This window comes from Scyliorhinus torazame, chromosome 20, assembly GCF_047496885.1.
Source record: "Scyliorhinus torazame isolate Kashiwa2021f chromosome 20, sScyTor2.1, whole genome shotgun sequence".
Lineage (NCBI taxonomy): Eukaryota > Metazoa > Chordata > Chondrichthyes > Carcharhiniformes > Scyliorhinidae > Scyliorhinus > Scyliorhinus torazame.
Window position 1 is genome coordinate 14,096,461 of NC_092726.1, and position 21,928 is coordinate 14,118,388.

At 46.4% G+C, this 21,928-nt stretch overlaps 1 protein-coding gene across 1 annotated transcript; it reads right to left on the reverse strand.

Annotated features, from left to right (window-relative positions):
- Window positions 1–4,630: 4,630 nt before the first annotated feature.
- Window positions 4,631–18,070, reverse strand: LOC140396879 (transmembrane emp24 domain-containing protein 4-like). Its single transcript, XM_072485696.1, has 5 exons — window positions 17,893–18,070; window positions 14,784–14,884; window positions 9,726–9,851; window positions 8,296–8,442; window positions 4,631–6,620 (listed from the first exon to the last, which is right to left on the reverse strand). Exons 1-5 carry the CDS (start codon window positions 18,026–18,028, stop codon window positions 6,471–6,473), a joined length of 660 nt encoding a protein of 219 aa, XP_072341797.1. The 5' UTR covers window positions 18,029–18,070; the 3' UTR covers window positions 4,631–6,470.
- Window positions 18,071–21,928: the final 3,858 nt, after the last annotated feature.

A 21,928-nucleotide genomic window follows, 5' to 3' on the forward strand; every position in this document is an offset into this window, starting at 1 on the left:
GTCGCTGGTCACCATCCCACTCCCATTCCCATGTCCAAATAATCAAAGAGCCCAGTGGTAGTTGCCACACGAAGGACTTGGAACCAGCTCAGACACCATTTCAAACTCAGTAACATATCTGTAGCGGCCCCCATCTGCAGAAACCATAGATTTGTCCCAGCAAAGATACACACCACCTACAGAGCGTGGAGAAAGAACCAAATGGGGCTGGCGGTAAGAGCCCTGTATGTGGACGGTAAAATAGCAACCCTGAGGGGACTAGTAGAGAAGCTTCAGCTCCCGAAAGGGAACAAACTCTGCAACCTGCAGCCACAGGACTTCCTATGCAATGAGACCACTACATTCCTCAGATACCTGGACATACCCTGCTGGACAAACTATTAGCTCTGGACAAACTAGGGGATGGTAAACGTGCCGACATATATGGACGACTTTTGGAAGAGCTAAGGGCCCCACTGGACAGAACACGAGAAAGATGGGAGGAGGAGCTGGGCATGGAGAAAGGGAGAGGACTCTGGATCGAAGCTCTACACAGGATAAACTCCACCTCCTCATGAGAAGGGTTAAACCCAACTCAATGAAAGGTGGCACAAAGGGTGCACCGGACCAGGACACCGATGGGTGGGTTCTTCCCAGGCATGGAGGATAAATGGGAGTGGTATCAGCGGGGCCTGACCAACCACACCCACATGTTCTGGTCCTGCCCCAAGCTGAGCAGATTCCAGACCACCTTCTTTGAGGCCCTGTCCAAGGTGGTAGAGGTGAAGATGGAATCATGTCCATTAATGGTGATCTTCGGGGTATCGGCGCATCTAGAGCTCTTTGTCGGGAGAGGGGCCGACCGCCCTGGCTTTCGCCTCCCTGATGGAGACTCCTGCTCGGATAAAGGTTGGCAGCATCAGACTGTCTCTCCGACCAAGTGGAGTTCCGCAAATTAGAAAAAATAAAGTTCGCAACCAGGGAATCAGAGGAAGGGTTCCACCACACATGGAAGCAGTTCACCAGCTTCTTCGAAGACCTGTTCATGAACAGCAACTCGGGGAGGAGGGAAACACTCTCACTCCAGTGAGACGGAATGGCGGCACGTGGCACAGTGGTTAACACTGCAGCCTACGGCGCTGAGGACCCGAGTTCGAATCCTGGCCCTGTGTCACTGTCTGTGTGGAGTTTTCACATTCTCCCCGTGTTTGCGTGGATTTTATCCCCACAACCCAAAGATGTGCAGGTTAGGTGGATAGGCCACGCTAATTTGCCCCTTAATTGGGCAAAAAATAATTGGATACTCTAAAAAAAATTTTTTTAAACTACACGCAAGACGGTGAAATCTGCACAACAATGTAAATAAACCACGGGCTGGATTCTCCGTTTCAGCGGCTCAGTGCCAGCTGAAAGAGAATTTGCGGGCGTTCTACGCCGGCAAAATAAGCGCCGAATGCTCAGCGATTCCAGGACCGGTGAGGGGCCAGCAGCGTCGCCGGGTGAAATTCACTGCTCCTTCGTCGAAAACGGCCAGAGTGTGGCCAGGTCCCTGGCCGCGCACGGCGATGACCTGCAGCGGTCACGACATGAGCCGGCCGTGCGCAGACCTGACCCGCCATCCGCGACCCCACAGGACACTCCCCATCAGTCCCCCAGCCCTCGCGGAAGCCTCCCCGGCCAGCGACACAGTCCGCTGGCGCTGGGTCCCCGACCACTCAGACCACACGTCAACCGCGCAGTTGGGAACTCGGCCCATCAGGGGCGGAGCATCGCCGGAGGGCCTGCCGGTGATGCGCCAATGGCATTCGCCGCGTGACACGATGATGCCATTTCAGAGGGGGCAGAGACTCGAAAACCACGTCAAACCGGCGCCGCCCCCAATTTGGGCATCGGAATGGATTTTCCGCCTGATGGCCGATTACGATATCGGCATCGGAGAATCCCACACCACGTGTCTCTTTTATCGTTTTCTTTTGTCTTGTCATAAACTTATTTTTGGAACTCAAATGGAAGTTTTAACATCTCAGTTATGTATAGTAAAATGGTGTCATTTATTTATCACGTCTGTTATTATTGACACAACTATGGGATTGAATTGTATGTTTAATAGATTTGCCTGTCGTAAATGAAAAAGCTCAATAAAAACATTTTTGAAAAATTATTTTCTCTCCACAGATGCTGCCAGATCAGTATTTCCTGAATCTTGTTGTTATTTCAAATTTCCTAAGTCTGCTTTTGAAGCAAACCATTCAGTTGTATTCAAGATGGTAAAACTGAAGGACAACATGCAGGTAGAGCAAGCAATTAAGAAGGCGAATGATATGTCGCCTTCATCCCAAGAGGATCTGAGTACAGGAGTAGCAAAGTGCTGCTTCAATTGTATATAAACCTGTTTGAATTGGACCTGGAGTAGCATGTGTAGTTTTGGTCCCTTAACCTTCGGAAGGATATCATTGCCACAGAACAAGTGCAACAAAGGTTCACCAGACTTGTTGCCCGGATGGCAGGAGGAAGAAAGGTTGGGGAAACTGGGCCTGCATTCTCCAGAGCTGGAAAGAATGAGAGGTGATCTCACTGAGACCTCCAAAACACTGAAGGGATAGACAGGGTCTGTGCAGCAAAGATGTTTCCCCTGGTTGGGGAGTCCAGAACCAGGGGACACAATTTCAAAACACAGGGAAAGTCACTCATGACCGAGACGAGGAGAAGTTGTTTTATTCAGAGGGTTGGGAATCTTTGGAATTCTCCACCAGGGGGCTGTGAAAGCTCAGTCATTGAGCATGTTTAAAGAAAGATTGACAGATTTTAAAATACCCATGATATAAAGGGATATGGAGGGGCAGCACGGTGGCGCACTGCTGTCTCACACCGAGGTCCCAGGTTCGATCCCGGCTCTGGGTCACTGTCTGTGTGGAGTTTGCACATTCTCCTCGTGTTTGTGTGGGTTTCGCCCCCACAACCCAAAGATGTGCAGGGTAGGTGGATTGGCCACGCTAAATTGCCCCTTAATTGGAAAAAATGAATTGGGTACTCTAAATTTATTTTTAAAATTTTAAAAATAACAAATAAAGGAATATGGGGATTGTGTGGGGGGGAAAAAAGCCACTGAAGTGGATGATCAGCCATGATCATACTGGATGGCAGAACAGTCTCAATGGGCTGAATGGCTCCTGATCCGATGTTCCTGTGACTTGCCGTTATCGCCTGAAGCACAATTAGGGATGCGCGCTCAATGTTCGCCATGTCAGTGAATGAATATTTAAAAAATACAGTATCAGCACTTTAAAAGAACTTGTTTTTTTAAATATAAATTTAGAGTACCCAATTCTTTCCAATTAAGGGGCAATTTAGTGTGGCCAATCCACAACCCTGCACAGCTTTGGATTTGTGGGGGTGAAACCCACGCAGACATGGGGAGAATGTGCAAACTCCACACGGACAGCGACCCGGAACCGGGATCGAACCCGGGTCCTCGATGCCATGAGGCAGCAGCACTAACCACGGCACCATCGTGCCGCCCACTTGAGAAGAATTTGTTGGGAGTCCAGGAAACTGCAGTCAGAGATAGACCACTTGCACCACTTTTTATAGGCGGCATGGTAGCACAGTGGTTAGCACTATTGCTTCACAGCGTTCAGGGACCCGGGTTCGATTCCTGGCTTGGGTCATTGTCTGTGTGGTCTGCATGTTCTCCCCATGTCTGCGTGGGGTTCCTCCCACAGTCCAAAGATGTGCGGGTTAGGTGGATTGGTCACGCTAAATTGCCCCGTAGTGTCCAAATGTTGGGTGGGGTTGCTGGGTTACAGGGACATAGTGGAGGTGTGGGTTTAGGTAGGGTGCTCTTTCAGGTGTAGACTTGATGGGCATAATGGCCTCCTTCTGCACTGTAAATTCTATGATCTTAAGACAGTTAGCTTGAACCATCCATAAACACTGAGGAGGGCAGCCGCACTGGGCAAGAAAGAGAATAAATCAAACCTCAAGTGTAAGCAAAAAAGTTTAATTTTAAGTTCACGTTTGGAAAATAATTGCTGACTCGTCAGAGGTGAAAAGTCAGGTGGGTCACATGACCAGTATGGCCCGACTGTGATGGCTGTCGTTCAGCAGTCTGAAAGAGCTGAGACCATCCAGGGACCAAGCTTGATGGTGTTTGGAGAAACCATGGAGCAAGTGCCACCGGGGGACCCCTTGAAACCTTCTCCCGGACTAGTGTTGTCTACAACTGCACCTGTCTTTTTGTCCCCAGGAGAGGAAACCTTCACCTCCTGACATAAACCTTGATTCCCAAAGCACAAGGACACAATTTACAAGTGAAATTTCCACCTTTTAATTCAAACTATAATGTTAAAATATTTCCTTGACCTTACTTGGGGGGGGGGGAAAAAAAATCAAATGGCCTTTTCTGTCCTGACTTTTCTTATGAACCTTGAACTCACTGTTTGTTGGTGATATGAGCGGGTGACCACATTAATGTGTTTGTAGATATTCCTGTAACAGATTAACACCTTCATTAAAACTGCAGATCAAAAAATGCATGAGTGCATTAAATTTTTGTTCATGTCGACAAGAGTAATTTTGAGGCTTGTCATTTTCTTCTTGGCATGATTAATCACAGTCAAGTAATGTCATGCAGGCATATACTTTTAAAACATTTTTGTTTAAGAAATTTATTTAAAATTTGGATAACTTTCCCTATTTCAGTGATGTGCCAAAAGGGCCATAGTGTGGGGAACAACAGAATGGGACCAACCAGGGCGGACTAAAACCAGCAGCAAGGTCTCAGGATACAAGACTCCTGAATACATTTCCAGTGTAGCAGCTTCCTCTGTCCATGCATGAACCATCACATTTAAACACCACAGGTTCTTAACACAGTCGATCACAGAACAGCAAAATCAAGAGCTCCACATAACACAATCTGCAACAAGTCAGTGGCGGCACAGGGCGAGTGTTGGGAAGGAGTTGTTGGCAAACCGCACTATTCACAGAAATAGCTGATCTATGGTAGAACTTATAAAATATGATACACGACAATCAGATGAAGGCTAAGGGACAATTTTAAATCCTGCTTGCCTGCCGGGTGGAAACTGAACCAGCAAGCAGTTAAAACTGGTCACTGCTGCGAATTATGTGCACAGATCCCATGGCCTGTCCTGCGTCTTGAACACCCACCAGAAATGCACGGAACCACCTTCTTTGAGTGCAGTGACGCTATGGGTTCTGGTGGCTATTTTAACCCAAAGTCTGGATGAAGGCAGCCGTGGCAGAAAAGGCCCAGCCAAGTTCCTTTGTTCCCTTCTGGGACCGGAAAGAGATGAGGCGTTCCCCTGGGTCCCACAAGGAAACCTCCTGCCAGGTGTAGGCATGAGACTTTTGGGAACTGTGAATTAAAGTCTCCTGGGACTCCGGGCTGTGAAGATCTGGGTGGTTAACCATTTGCTGCGATCATACACCACGCATGCGCTCACACACATGCGCATACATGCACACATATATATTCGCGCACAATTTGCACAGAAGTTGAAATCAAAAGCTTTACATTTTCCTTTCAATCCTCAGAAAAAGTAAACAGGCCCTTCGGACACCAGAAGAAAGGTCATTTACAAGTGTGAGAAGGCACACCAAATTAGGGATTCTTTCCCATTTCTTCCACCATTTCCTCCACACTACAGATCTAACAGTTTCCAAAGTAAACAAAGCCCAACACCAACCCCAAACCTTCACCATGCAATTCTCCTCAGAGATAGAGACAGGGAATCATCAGTAGAGGAAGATTAGTGTTCTCCCATTGAGTAAACAAATCCGGGTTCAAGGGTTTCCTTTCACAAAGTGGCTGTAAAAAGCATTCGTCCCTTCAAAACTGGCTCATCAATTTGTTTAAAACGAGAAGCGGATGTCATGTTTGCTCCTCTCGTTTTGTCAGTTTGCAAGAAACAATGACAATTTAGCCAGAATCCGAAGAGACAAAATTGAAGATCTGCAGGGAGTAATATTATCTGGGTTCTGACTGATGGGCAAAATAATAAAGGAGAATGGTCTGGTCAAATATCTGCACACCAGAAATGCTGCATTTTTCAACCTCCCTCGTAGGTGTTTTATGAAAACTTGGCAAAATGAAACGCAAAGAACTCTGAAACTGTCACGTCCGACCAACAGGCTTGCTGTGAATTTTCACGGATCTGAAGTGCATGATTATCAGGGAATAAAAATCTCTTTAGAAGTAAGCTCCCAGCTTCAATCAACAATCACAGGTTAAACTATGAAGCAACATTTTTTTCGCAGATATGCCAGCGATCCCTGCACTAAGTGTTCCACGACAGTCTCACCCACCTGACCATTATTATAAGATATGTAACCAAACATCAACCCCTTCAATTTTGAGAAGAGCTTCAAGTATCACATGTACAAAGTCATATTAAATAGCGAGCCAGTGAGGATGGAGGGTTGGCTTCTCACTGCCACGTGCTTGCAATGACGCAGCTGACATACATCTACACCAATTTCTTCGCCTCGAAGAAGCTCTTCAGATGTTTCATTTGCCAGATTCCGGTCAGGATCAGGATAATCGTCTGCGCGATTGACCACCACAGGACCCGTTGGTTTGTGCTTTCGCTCGTCTGCCGAAATCGCTCTTCCCGGAACTGTATGAAGCAATGAAAACACAACCAAAAGAATGAAAACCAGCCACAAACTTTCACTCCACAAGTGTAGAAAGAACAAAAATAAGCAGGCGCTCACTGGGCTACGAGGTCATTGAGTGCAAGCCCCACATTCAGCTGTGCTGAATTGGTTGCTCTTAATGGGAGCAGCTGTAATATAAAAATGGCAGTGGAGAGTGAACACCTTGGCAGGGCCAAACGGCACAGGTCCTTGTTGTAAGTTCTGTGTATGTGTTTCCATTTGTTGGGGAGAAGACCACAATAGGCTTCTCCATTCCTGGGCCGGGATGGAGGAAATCTGCCAGGGTTGCCATTCTTGACTGCAACCCAGCTAGACCACTGCATAGGGTCTGTCGGATTAAGACAAGATTAAACTGGATGCTTCCAAATATATACACCGTTTGGCTCACACATGTAGATCGGCCAGCTGGGTGAGATTCTGGAAATTGCCATTGTTTGCGGAGTTTCATGAGTTTAAAAATCCTGAACATATTGGCAATCTTACAAATTACCGGTAGCCGGAATAATTCAGACCGAGATGTCCACAATAATTCAAAGTGGGAATGAGTATTGTTGCTCTGAATATGGAAACACTGCATGAACAGAGCTCTTTAGGTTTGGTGGAATTACTAGACAAAAACAGGAACTGGTGTCGCAGATCCAGTCACAATACTAAACCATGGAACCAGAAAATTCCCCCAATGCAGGAGGCCATTCGGCCCATCGAGTCTGAACCAAACCTTATCAAGAGCATTCTACCTAGGTCCACTCCCCATAACCCCACCTAACATACAAATCTTTGGACACCAAGGGGCAATTTTGCATGGCCAATGCACCTAAACTGTCTTCTCTGGACTGTGGGAGGAAACTGGAGCACTCGGAGGAAACCCAAGCAGACATGGGAAGAAAGTGCCAACTCCAGTCACCCAAGGCCGGGATTGAGCCCGGGTCTTTGCCGCTGTGAGATAGCAGTGCGAGCCACTGTGTCACCGTGCCGCACCAAACATCATATGTGATGTGAGAGAACTTTCTAAGGCATCCTGTACCAGTTAGAAATTGTGTTGAACATGCTCAATAAAGGTGGCACGGCAGCGCAGTGGTTAGCACTGCTGCCTCACGGCGCCAAGGACCTGGTTTTGATCCGAACCCGGGTCACTGTCCGTGTGGAGTTTGCACATTCTCCAGGTGTTTGCGTGGGTTTCACCCCCACAACCCAAAGATGTGCAGGTTAGGTGTATTGGTCATGCTAAATTGGAAAAGATATAATTGGGTCCTCAAAATTTATATTAAAAAAAACATGCTCACCAAATCTCAGCATGACCATCACATTCAATAATGACTGCAAAGCTGCCTCAATACGTGTTTCCATCTGCAATCTGGTTCTGAACTAAATTCAATGGTTCTCAGTTGTTGTAGATGAAGGGCCAGCGAAAGGCTGTTTATTCTAACAGTTTATTCCAAGTCTATACTAGGATGGCTAGAGACCCGTGTCTCTTACACCTGCCACGGCCATTACCAAATGCAATCTGGTTATGATCACCCAGCGGTGTGGGGACTTCGATATCATATTACTCTACTCCAGAAAATTATCCCTGTATATCCCGAAAGGGGCTGCTGGAGCTTGAAATTCCGGGGGCACTGCTTACTGCTCACTCACCCTCTGATAGTTCTGTTCTTTTTGAATCTGTTCAACCTGGTCCAGCAGCTGTCGCACTCGCAGCTGCAGCTCGGTCAGTTTATCCTTTGCAGCAATTTCTGGGTAGTTGTTGGCATGTTCTCCCACTTGGATGTCAAGGTGCACTCTCTAAACCAGATAAGAGGGAGAGAGAGAGAAAGCGGTTCACTGGAGATTTATAGTCAATGTTACACTTGAATAATCTCATAATATGGTGGATAGGCAATGGCAAACAGTCAAGGAGCTCAGTTTATTCCAGTCCGGCGGAAAAGTAAAACGGGAGAGGTGGCCAAACCATGGCTTACAAGGGAAATCAGAGGTAGCATTAGGTCCAAGGAAGAAGCATACAAATTGGCCAAGAAAAACAACAACCCTGAGGATTTGGAGCATTTTAGAATTCAGCAAAGGAGGACCAAGGGATTGAATAAGAAGAGGAAAATAAAATATGTCTGTAATCTTGCAAGGAACATTAAAAGCTGACTGAAAAAGTTTCTATAGGTATGTGAAGAGATAAAGATTGGTGAAGACAAATGTCTTTGAGTCAGAAACAGGAGAATTTACAATGGGGAAGAAAGAAATGGCTGACAAACTAAATACATACTTTTGTTCTGTCTTGACAAAGGAGGACACAAATAAGATATCATAAGTATTGGAGAACAAAGGGTTTAGTGAGAGGAAGGAAAGAAGTATTTGTAGGGAAATAATGTTGGGGATATTGATGGGATTGAAGGCATGTAAATCCCCAGAGTCTGATCAACTACATCCCACAGTACTTAAGGAAGTGACCCGAGAAATATTGGTGCATTGGTGGTCATCTCACAAGATTCTATAAATTTGTTGGGGAGTGTAGATTGATGCACTGCGTACAGTGAATTTGACTTCCTCGTGTGCAAGGATGAGCTTGATACAGTTCAAGGTGGAACACTGGGTGCTTATGACTCGGGCAAGGTTGAGTGGGTTCTTCCAGCGAGTGGCAGACGAGTACAAGTGTGGGCGAGGCTCAGCGAACCATGCACATATGTTCTGGGGATGTGAGAAGCTCGAGAGACACCAGGCGGGAGTGTTCGGGGCGCTAGTAAAGATGGTGGGGGTGGAGGTCGGGATGGACCCTGTGGTGCAATTTTCGGGATATCGGAGAAGCCAGAGCTGATGGATGGGACGAAGGCCGAAGTCACGGCCTTCACCTCTCTGATTGCCTGGTGGAGAATTTCACTGGAATGGCAGTCAGCAGCGCCGTTGGAGGATCAATACGATTTCCTTTGGTTGGAGAAAATTAAGTTTGAACAGGGGGGTTAAGCAGGGGGCTTTGGGGCACAGTGGGGACTGTTCATGGCCACGTTTGAGGAGCTGTCCGCCTGGGGTGGGGGGGCTGCAATTAAATTGCACCAACGTATCCAATGCCCAACTCTTACCAGCTTTCCACCTGCAAATAGTGACATCTTTGTGGAGTTGGAGTGCAGGCATATCTGATGCTCACCCGGAGTGTGTGACGTGAAGGTAAATCGTCCCTCCGAGCCGTACTGTCTCGAGAGGATAACCTGGGGAAAACAAACAGTCAGTCTACAATGGAGAAATAAAAACACACTTAAATTCCCAATTCTTGCTGCCTCACGCGCCGAGGACCCGGGTTCGATCCCGGCTCTGGGTCACTGTCATAAATTTACAGTGCAGAAGGAGGCCATTCGGCCCATCGAGTCTGCACCGGCTCTTGGAAAGAGTACCCTACCCAAGGTCAACACCTCCACCCTATCCCCATAACCCAGTAACCCCACCCAACACCAAGGGCAATTTATCATGGCCAATCCACCTAACCTGCACACCTTTGGACTGTGGGAGGAAACTGAAGCACCCGGAGGAAACCCACGCACACACGGGGAGGATGTGCAGACTCCGCACAGACAGTGACCCAAGCCGGAATCGAACCTGGGACCCTGGAGCTGTGAAGCAATTGTGCTATCCACAATGGTACCGTGCAGTCCTGAGCAGCGGTATAAAGATTAGACTTGTAGTGTCATTGGACAATTCTGACAAGCATATACTACAGCAGACGAGTCAGTGATAAATCAAGCAAGCATAGAACGTATCCTAAGACATAGCGTAGGGAGAGATGTGGACATGACATTGTTAGGAGGCGGAATATGCCAAAATAACTCAGGAGAATCACTGAGAGCATTAATGAGAGCGTGTGCGTTATCCTCACCGGTTAGAATGGGTCGGATAATCAGGATTGGGAGACAGCACTGGCCGCAAGTCCTTTTAGACACAACAGGACACGACAACGCATTGAACAACACTTCAGACAAGTACTATCATCCCTGGTCGAAACAGATTAAATACACCCCAGTGCCCCAGATAACCAAGCAAATCAGAGTCCCTTTGAAGATTTTCCAGAAGGATCCCAGAATCAATACCCGGATTTGACACAGTATAGAAAGGATAATTGGCCCAGTCAATCTAATCACAGAAAGAAGGAGCTTTCAAAAGAACACAAGAATATAAGAACATAAGAACCTGGAGCAGGAGTAGGCCATCTGGCCCCTCGAGCCTGCTCCGCCAATCCACCTAACCTGCACACCTTTGGTCTGTGGGAGGAAACCGGAGCACCCGGAGGAAACCCACGCACACACGGGGAGGATGTTAAGACTCTGCACAGACAGTGACCCAAGCCGGAATCGAACCTGGGACCCTGGAGCGGTGAAGCAATTGTGCTATCCACAATGCTACCGTGCTGCCCCTATCTGTGCGAAGTTTGCACATTCTCCCCGTGTTTGCGTGGGTTTCACCCCCATAACCCAAAGATGTGCAGGTTCGGTGGATTGGTCACGCTAAATTACCCCTTAACTGGAAAAAAAGTAATTGGGTACTCTAAATGTATGAAAAAAAGATAAACTCCTAATTCTGTCTGAGGTAAAACACAACTGAGCAAGCAGCCATCGAGGGGAAGAGAAATTAATTCAGGTGATCTTGTGTTTTTAAACCCGAGAATAACTTTCCACATCTTGAGCACAGTCAGGTAGCATTCTGCTTCTCGAAAATGACTGACACATTCTTGGGTGTGGTTCTGAATGTAGCAGGCTATTTTATCACAGAAACCCTGCCTCATCTGCTCATAGGCACTTTCCACCATGGGTCAACAGAGGGGGGTCAGGTCCCTGGCTAGCTTTCTTCACCCTGAACCAAGTGCACTGATGTCAATTGTAACCCTTGCACTTTCATCTGATCTGAGATCAGCCAACTCAGAGCTCACCTTTCTGATCTGCAATGTTCTTTAAAATTCTTTCATAGAATTTTAAAGAAATTCTGAATTTTAAAGGCATTGCTGATATTACCGACATTTGCAGTCCATCCTCAATTGCTCTTGAGGAGGTGGTGACAAGTCATCTTCTTGAACTATTGCAGGCTATTTAGCGTAGATACTCCCACAGTGTTCATTAGGAGTTTGACCGAACAAAGGAAAGAAATGGTGATATAGTTCCAAGTCAGGATCATGTGTGGCTTGGAGGAGAATTTGCAGGCGGTGATGTCCCCATGTGTCTGCTGCCCCTGTCCTTCTGGGTGGGAGAGGTTGCAGGTTTAGAAGGGTCTGTCAAAGGAGCCTTGCTATGTTGCTGCAGTACACCTTGTACATCGTACAAACTGCTGTATCTTGGAGGAGGGAGTGAATGTTTAAGGTGGTGGATGATGCGTCCATCAATGAGTGCTTTGTACTGGATGGTGTCGAGCTTCTTGAGTGTTGTTGGAGTTGCACTCATCCAGCTAAGTGGCAAGTATTCCATCACACTCCTGACTTGTGCCTGGTCGATGGTGGACAGGCTTGGTGGAGTTATGAGGGGAGTTACTCGCTGCAGGATTCCGAGCCTGCAATGTGCTCTTGTCGCCATAATATTTACATGGCTGGTCTAGTTCAGTTTCTGGTCAATGGTAAAGCCCATGATGTTAATAGTGGGAAATTCAGTGATGGAATGTTAAGGGGCAATGTTTCAGATTCTTTTCAGTTGGAAATGGTCACTGCCTGGCACTTGAGTGAATCATTGAATTTACAGTGCAGAAGGAGGCCATTCGGCCCATCGAGTCTGCACCGGCCCTCGGAAAGAGCGCAAGCCCACACCCTACCCCCATAACCCCACCCAACCTTCTTGGACATTAAGAAGATTAGCGTAGTCAATCTATCTGGCATGAATATTAATAACCACTTAACAGCCTAAGCCTGAATATTGTCCACGCCTTGCTGCATATGTACATGAACTGTTTCAGTACCTGGCGAGTCGCAAATGGTGTTGCACATGGTGCAATCATCAGCGAGCATTGCCATTTCTGGCCTGATGACGGAGGGAAGGGTCTGTTAGCAACTGAAAGTGGTTGGGACTGGGAAACTCTCCTGAGGAATTACTGAAGCCACGTACTGGGGCAGAGATGATGGGCCTCCAACAAAGACCATTTTCTTTTGTACTCGAGATGAGAGCAACCAGTGGAGAGTTTCTCGGCTGGTTCCCACTGAATTCAGTTTTTCCAGTGTTCCTTGATGTCACATTTGGTCAAATGCTGCTGTGATGTCAAGGGCAGTCATTCTCACCTCTCAAGGTCAGCTCTTTGGTCCATACTTGAACCAAGGCTGCAGTGAGGTCAGGAGCTGAATTTTCCTGTCATATCCATCAGCATCATTCGTGGTCTATGCTCCAATTTTTTGAATTTATCTGATCCCTTTTGCTAACAATTTCTACGTTGAATATCTCTCCAGTCGTGCTTAGCAATTCAAGACCCGAAGCATTTGTGGCGCGTTTCGGGTGGCTTAGCCTTACCCAATTTGTTATTTTATTGCTGGGCAGCTAAAAGTATTGGGAGGACTCAAGGTTCCGAATTCCATGTGGGGGCAGATGGAGGCCAGCTCTTGAAGCGGTTCTAGCCTGGGGGCTTTGGGAACTGCCTCACCTCCATTTTCCCCTGTAAAATTGACCTCGAGTCCGGTAGTGGTGTCCACAGTGAGGATTTGGAGACAACACTTTAAGGCTTCATGTCGTTCTCAGCCCCGATCTGGGGGCATCACCTCTTTGCGCTTGCAGGTTTAGACTCGGAGTTCAGGTCATGGGGGAATGAGAGCGTTGGAGACCTGTCTGTGGAGGCCAGGTTTGTCAAATTTGAGGTGCTGTTGGATAAATTCCAACTCCCGAGGTCTAATTTATTCAGGTATTTCCAGGTGCATGATTTCTTGCGTAAGGAGATTTCTTCATTTCACTTGGCACCTTTGCCCTCCCTCCTGAATAGGATCTTATCTCTGGTCGAGGTGGGTGAGGGAAATATTTTGGATATTTATGGCCAGATCCTGTTGGCGGAGCAGGCAATAAGTGGGAGGGTGAGCTGGGTCCAGTCATACCAACATGTTCTGGTCGTGTCTGAAACTTGTCAGCTTCTGGGTCTCCTACTTTCGCACCATGTCTGGGATTCTTGATAGCGAGCTGGAACCTTGTCCGCTGGTGGCCACTTTCGGGGTTCCGGACATGCCGGTGCTGCAGATTGGTGTGAAGGCGGATGTCCTTGCCTTTGCCTCACTGATAGCCTGGAGGCAAGTTCTGCTGGGGCGGAGATATCCTATTCCACCCAGTGCTTTGACCTGGTTGGGTGATCTAATGGAGTTCCTCTATCCAGAGAAGGTCAAGAACACGATAAAACGGTCGGTAGAAGGGTTCTATTCGAGTTGGCAGCCATTAGTTTCCTTTTTCAGAGAGTTAGTTACCGTCAACTGTTGCGGGGTGAGGGGGGAGCTAAGTCTTTTTTCGGTTATAAGTTGAAGGATTGGGTTTCATGGGGTTGTTAATTCTTGACTGTGTCATTCATGGATTGTACCCTAATATATTTGTTGTTTAGTGGGGATTTATGAAACATTTTTGCAAGAAAATATTTTTTATGTGAGCAATGTTGCTCCATGTGGAAAGATACTTCAGTAATGTAGGAACGATTACAGGTGAAGCATTGCACTGGGGCGTCATGTACTGTAACTAAACTCAACAATCACGTAAATATTCTGCAAGATGAAACAATCATTTGTGCCCAATACAATATTAAGACAGGATACAGTGGACCGTTTTGCTGAGCTAGGTGACTGATATCGAATTACCCCAATAGCCTAACTGCAAGAACTCAGCACTTACATCTCCAATATGGATGTCCCTTGAACACTGGAGCCCATCTCAGAGGAGAAGGACAATTTCCCATTGAAGTTCAATAAAAAGTTAAGTAAAGTGAAAAGTACTTCACTTTTACTTTTAACCATATCAAATCAGGACTTCATTACTTTCTGTCACACGGCACAATGTAATTTGATGTTGTGAGCAACTGTACATAGACGAGGTAAATATACAACCGCTGATCACTTTATGTGAACACAATTCCCTCCAACAAGGACAATTCTACGGTTTAACCAGATTACTTTCCAATCTCTGATATGCACATTCGAACTTCAGGTCACACCCTACCTTGGTGTCCGGATCCCGCACTTCTACATGCATCCCCAATCCTGGAGTAGAGGGTAGAAACGATTCTGACTGTTTATCCCACAGCTGAGTCCGGTAATTCCCTGGGTTAAACATTTGACAAAGGGAATTAGAGAGAACAGACTGCACAGAAACAGGACATTCATCACATTTATATATACCCAAAAGAACCATTCTGGTGTGATTGTAGGCCTATCACAGCCCTCACCTGGTAATATTTTCCTGTCTTTGAATGATCATCCACTGCTTGAGTCAGTGGTCGTAATCTCACAGGTCAGAAATTCACAGGTTCAGCACACACTTCATCGGCACCTCATCCACCACCTTAAACATTTACTCTCTGCAGCAATGGTGCACTTTGGCTGCCATTTGTATCCTCTACAAGGTGCACAACAGTAATTTGCCTTCAACAGCACTTTTCAACCCCCCCAACCTCTACCACCTTGAAGGACAAAGTCAGCAGGCACATGAGAACACCACCACCTGAAGCCGTCCTGAATTGGAGGCGCATCTCCACTCTCCCATCATCACTGGGTTAGAATCCTGCAGCTCCTGACATTAGACCCCGGGGTGGTACCTGCACCACACCAAATTTGGCAGTAAAAAAAAAAAGCCCGCCACCAGCACCCTTTGAACCATAATTAAGGATGAGCAACACTAAGTTGTTTTTTTCAGCAACTACATCCGCAGGAACTCAGACATTTTACAAACAAGAGGTAAAAAAAACTAGCACCCGAATCTGTAACTCCAGCTAACACTTCAGTGCAGTACTGAGGATTCATGGACGGTCTTTCAAAGACTCGGCCACTCCATGCCTATTGCAGTGGATTCTTGGTCCTGGTCTGAAGTAGCATGCAGTCAATATTCGTCCCTTAGCCAACATCACTAAAGATGATTTACTTGGCCATGCAACTCACAGCACCATGAGCAATCAATGATCTGTTTTCTTTCAAATCAAAGACTTATGTTTGTTAGATTTCTTTATGGACTTTCGGTAACTGGCAACCACTTTGAATTTGTTATTTTTGGAGTGCATTAATTGGTGACTGAATGATAGTCACTTTTTGTTCAGTAAATGTGCAGTCAAGTGCATTCAACCTGTATCGTGCATACGCATACTCGGCACTTGCAAATAAAAAGTAGTGTGTGTGGTTGAAACACTTGTTTGTACAGCCACGACCATACTAATGTTCAAAAAAATTGTCGCGCAATTTTCTGCACTTGTGCCAGTCAGCGTCAAGAAATTTCCTTTTCTTGATTGCCAAAAAAAATAGAGTGACTGGACTAAACATTGAAAGGACATGAATGTACATTAAAGATATCAATGAAACAGTTTAAAATCGTCAGCCTGTGCTGAAGAAGTAAAGGACATTACACCCATGGCCACCTTGTTTTGTCTCCAGGAATATTGATTGTTGCAACAGAGGCATGATTCCCTTCTGGATCTTTTATAAACAAAATACAAAATAATCGGACGGAAAAAGAGCAAATATAAATGAGAAGTGAAGTCCATGCGGTGAATGATGAAATTAAAAATTCACACTGAACAGAAATATCTGTTTGCTGAAGTAACCATTTTTAACTGACAGGCCAAGGCAGTGGCTGTTCCTCACATTCACGACATCAGACAGCAAGGTCTGAACATGGTGAACCCAATGCCGCATGTTGCAGTCTCAATGTATATCAAATTAGGTGGGCATCATGAATCTGGATAAAGTGTTTTGAATGATGAAAAGCTTTCTCCTGTCCACTTCGCTCAGCTGACATACTGGTGCAGTTTGAAAATGTGTTAAAACTGCAACTCTGACTTCAAGGGGTTTCTGTTTAAAACAGAAGGGGCTGGTTTGGCACAGTGGGCTAAACAGCTGGCTTGTAATGCAGAATGCCAGCAGCGCGGGTTCAATTCCTGTACCGGCCTCCCCGAACAGGCGCCGGAATGTGGCGACTAGGGGCTTTTCACAATAACTTCATTGAAGCCTACTTGTGACAATAAGCGATTATTATTATTATTTAGGTTTCTCTCACTATGGCAACCTGATCACATGGGCACACCTCCAATCAGAGGCGCTTATCTGGGAATCGGTCTTTTATTTCCTGAGTTAAAGGTGCATTTCAAAACATAACCCATGTTGTAAACGTGACACAGGGCAGGCACAGAGGGATTGTTTCTGCTGGCTGGGGAAGCTGGCAGTTTCAGGGGACAAGCATTTAGTACTGAGGTGGGGAGAAATTTCTACATTCGTAGGGTTGTCAATCTTTGGAATTTTCTACCCAAGAGAGTTCTCGGCTCAACTTCATTGTTGAACACATTTGAGGCCAGGATATACACATTCCCTCTCAGGGACTCAAAGGGCACGGGGAACAAGTGGGAAAGTGGGGGTTGAAGCCCAAGGTCAGGCATGATTGTACTGAATGGCCAACGAACGGCACAGCCTTCTCCTTTTCCGAGCTCTTGTGTTCTTGCACGCGAGAGTTTTCAATTCTCCCAAACGCCAAGGTACCAAACAGGCACTCTTCTCCTCCGGCTCACCCACAGGGGATGTGCTGAGCTAGGTAACAAATGATTCTATGAAATTGAATGGGATATTTCCACCTTCACGCCTTGATACCAGAGCATGCTCTGGCCCACTCACTCAACATCAGCCCCGGTACAGCATGCTATCCCCAAAAGCCAAGTAACGTAGGGCATCATCCCAGGATGTGGGCACCAGAAGGCCGTGCCATGTTAGTGGTGCCAGTGCTGGGGACTGACAATTAGTTCCAGCCAGTGACATGAAAAATAATAATAATCACTTGTCACCAGTAGGCTTCAATGAAGTTACTGTGAAAAGCCCCTAGTCGCCACATTCTGGCACCTGTTCGGGGATATAAATATAAAGTCAGAATGCCAGTGCCAGCGGTAGGGGGCACGATGCCCAGTCACATCTGGGGAGGGGAAGGTGACACAACAGCAAGTCCCAGCCAGCAGGAGCGACGATACCTAATGCCGACAAGTGGGGGCGCTCTCGCTCCCACAGGGTTTTCCAACCTCCCTTGAAGGGCTTCTTGCCCCGGCTGGTGACGTGGTGCCGCCGGCGTCCCCGGGACTCACCGATCACCATGGTCTCGTCGGGGATCTCTTCGATGAAACATTTCTTCTCCGTCTCCCCGATGTGGAAGTAGATTGCGCCCGACAGGCCCAGCTGGACGGCCAGCCACGCCAAGGGGACAGCACCACACCAGCGCATCCCGGACCGCTGCTCGGACCGCCAGTGCGCCTGCGTCCCGGAACCAGGCCATCAGCGTCATCCGGCAACGAGGTGAGCCAGACGCGCTCCGGGGCCAGGGCGCCCACACTGCGCCTGCGTCTCACCGGGCCAAACTGCGCATGCGGGTGCAGCCAACACCAGAATCACACTGCGCATGCAGGCTCCAGCAAAATGCTTTGCAGTCAATGAAGTGCTCCTGTGGTCACAGGAGGGATACATGGCAACCACACACACAGCAGTGCAAGTGATCTGAGTTTCTATGTCCTTGAGACATAAATAATGACAATAGGGCACTGGAATAAATCATCGTTACCACGAAATAGAAAGTGCATGTCAGAAAGGCAAGGTCACAGTGATCATGGGGGACTTCAATATGCAGGTGGACTGGGTAAATAATGCTGCCAGTGGACCCAAGTAAAGGGAATTCATTGAATGTTTACAGGAGGGCTTTTTGGAACAGCTTGTGATGGAGCCCACGAGGGAACAGGCCATTCTGGACTTAGTGTTATGTAATGAGCCAGACTTGATAAAAGATCTTAAAGTAAGGGAACACTTAGGAGGCAGTGATCATAATATGGTTCGAATTCAGTCTGCAATTTGAAAGAAAGAAGGTAGAATCAGATGTAAAGGTGTTACAGTTAAATAAAGGTAACTACAGGGGCATGAGGGAGGAACTGACAAAAATCGACTGGGAGTAGAGCCTAATGGGAAAGACAGGAGAACAGCAATGGCAGGAGTTTCTGGGACTAATTGAGGACACAGTACAGAGGTTCATCCCAAAGAAAAGAAAGGTTATCAGAGGGGGGATTAGGCAGCCATGGCTGACAAAGTTAGTCAGGGAATGCATCAAAGCAAAAGAGAAAGCCCATAATGTGGCAAAGAGTAGTGGGAAGTCAGAAGATTGGGAAGGCTACAAAAACAAACAGGATAACAAAGATATCCTGTATCAACAAATTCCCGGAACAGCCTCCCCGAACAGGTGCCGGAATGTGGTGACTAGGGGCTTTTCACAGTAACTTCATTTGAAGCCTACTTGTGACAAGAAGCGATTTTCATTTCACTTTCATTCAAGAGAGAAATAAGGAAAGAGGGGATCAAATGTGAAGGTAGGCTAGCCAGTAACATTAGGAATGATAGTAAAAGTTTCTTTAAATAAATTAAAAACAAACGAGAGGCAAAAGTAGACATTGGGCTGCTCCAAAATGACGCTGGTAATGTAGTAATGGGAGACAAGGAAATAGCTGAGGAACTAAATAAGTACTTTGCGTCAGTCTTCACAGTAGAAGACATGAGTAATATCCCGACAATTCAAGAGAGTCAGGGGGCAGAGTTGAATATGGTAGCCATCACAAAGGAGAAAGTGCGAGAGAAACTGAGGTCTAAAAATTGATAAATCTCCGGGCCCAGATGGGCTACATCCTAGAGTTCTAAAGGAGATAGCTGAAGAAATAGTGGAGGCGTTAGTTATGATCTTTCAAAAGTCACTGGAGTCAGGGAAAGTCCCAGAGGATTGGAAAATTGCTGTTGTAACCCCCCTGTTCAAGAAGGGAACAAGAAAAAAGATGGAGAATTATAGGCCAACTAGCCTAACCTCGGTTGTTGGCAAGATTCTAGAATCCATCGTTAAGGATGAGATTTCTAAATTCTTGGAAGTGCAGGGTCGGATTAGGACAAGTCAGCAAGGATTTAGTAAGGGGAGGTCGTGCCTGACAAACCTGTTAGAGTTCTTTGAAGAGGTTAGAAATAGGTTAGACCAAGGAGAGCCAATGGATGTTATCTATCTTGACTTCCAAAAGGCCTTTGATAAGGTGCCTCACGGAAGACTGCTGAGTAAAATAAGGGCCCATGGTATTCGAGGCAAGGTACTAACATGGATTGACGATTGGCTGTCAGGCAGAAGGCAGAGAGTTGGGATAAAAGGTTCTTTTTCGGAATGGCAACCGGTGACGAGTGGTGTCCCGAAGGGTTCAGTGTTGGGGCCACAGCTGTTCTCTTTATATATTAACGATCTAGATGACGGGACTGGGGGCATTCTGGCTAAGTTTGCCGATGATTCAAAGATAGGTGGAGGGGCAGGTAGTATTGAGGAGGTGGGGAGGCTGCAGAAAGATTTAGACAGTTTAGGAGAGTGGTCCAAGAAATGGCTGATGAAATTCAACGTGGGCAAGTGCGAGGTCTTGCACTTTGGAAAAAAGAATAGAGGCACGGACTATTTTCTAAACAATGTCAAAATCCATAACTTGGGAGTCCTATTCCAGGATTCTCTAAAGGTAAACTTGCAGGTTGAGTCCGTAATTAAGAAAGCAAATGCAATGTTGCCATTTATCTCAAGAGGCTTGGAATATAAAAGCAGGGATGTACTTCTGAAGCTTTATAAAGTACTAGTTAGGCCCCATTTAGAATACTGTGAGCAATTTTGTGCTCCACACCTCAGGAAGGACATACTGGCTCTGGAGCGGGTCCAGCGGAGATTCACACGGATGATCCCAGGAATGGTAGGCCTAACATACAATGAACGTCTGAGAATTCTGGGATTATATTCATTGGCATTTAGGAGGTTGAGGGGAGATCTAATAGAAACTTACAAGATAATGAATGGCTTTGATAGGGTGGACGTAGGGAAGTTGTTTCCATTAGCAGGGGAGACTCGGACCCGGGGGCACAGCCTTAGAATAAAAGGGAGTCACTTTGGAACAGAGATGAGGAGAAATTTCTTCAGCCAGAGAGTGGTGGGTCTGTGGAATTCATTGCCACAGAGGGCGGTGGAGGCCGGGATGTTGAGTGTCTTTAAGACAGAAGTTGATAAATTCTTGATTTCTCGAGGAATTAAGGGCTATGGAGAGAGAGCGGGTAAATGGAGTTGAAATCAGCCATGATTGCATGGTGGAGTGGACTCGATGGGCCGAATGGCCTTACTTCTGCTCCTGTGTCTTATGGTCTTATGGAATAACACCCTTGCTTGCTGTTCTTCCAAATGGGCAGGGCAGACGTTTTGAGTGGATTCAAATCATCCAGCTGGTAGGGCAAACATTTGAGGACATTAAAAATGTCTATCATTGGAGCACTTTTTTTGTGCTGGACAGCAACTGCAGCATCACTGGGGTCTGGTCTTGGATCATAATAAGATCAACCAGGAATTAACTGAACGGTGGAAAAGACTGACAGGTCTGAAGGGCCGACTCACGTTCCTGTTGTAAGGGGCCTTTCTGTTAATTCCCTTATTTCCCATTTCTTCATTTTTGTTGTTATCATTTTCATCCATGGATGCTTAATGGACATATTTCTTCAAGTTGAGTAGAAGAAGTGAGGAACACAAAAGTTACAACACTGTGCTAGCCTTCGGACAGCAGAACTCAAACTTTTTGGTACTCGAGATCGGTGAGACTCAGTTTGATTGGTTGGCTGGTGGCCAATGTATCTGCCCAGTAACAGGTGGTGATTGGATCGTACCCGAATGGGTTGATTTTTCAGGGAACTAAGGAAAGCACAGTCGGGACCTGGATACTCAGGAAAGGAGCTCCTCTCTTGCTCTTGTTTTTTCCGGAAAAGCTGCATAGTTGTTATATTCATGAAACTGTAGAGACCTGAATGAATCTACAGTGAAAATCATTCCAGAGTGAAAGCAGAAACTTTGAACTAAAAGCCAAGATTGAAGGAAGGTGTGCAAGAAGGGGATAACCATCTGAAACAAATACACTTATCATTTTTACTTATTATTTTTACACTCCGCTTTTCCCACCTGGAATTGACTGCGCACGAACCCGGGAGTTGTGACACCATGTAATCTCAATCTCTGCATTGGTCAACTGTCTGTTTAGGATTGATTGATACTATTTTGAATAAAAAGCAATACCTCATTTAGATCTTAAAAAATCAAAC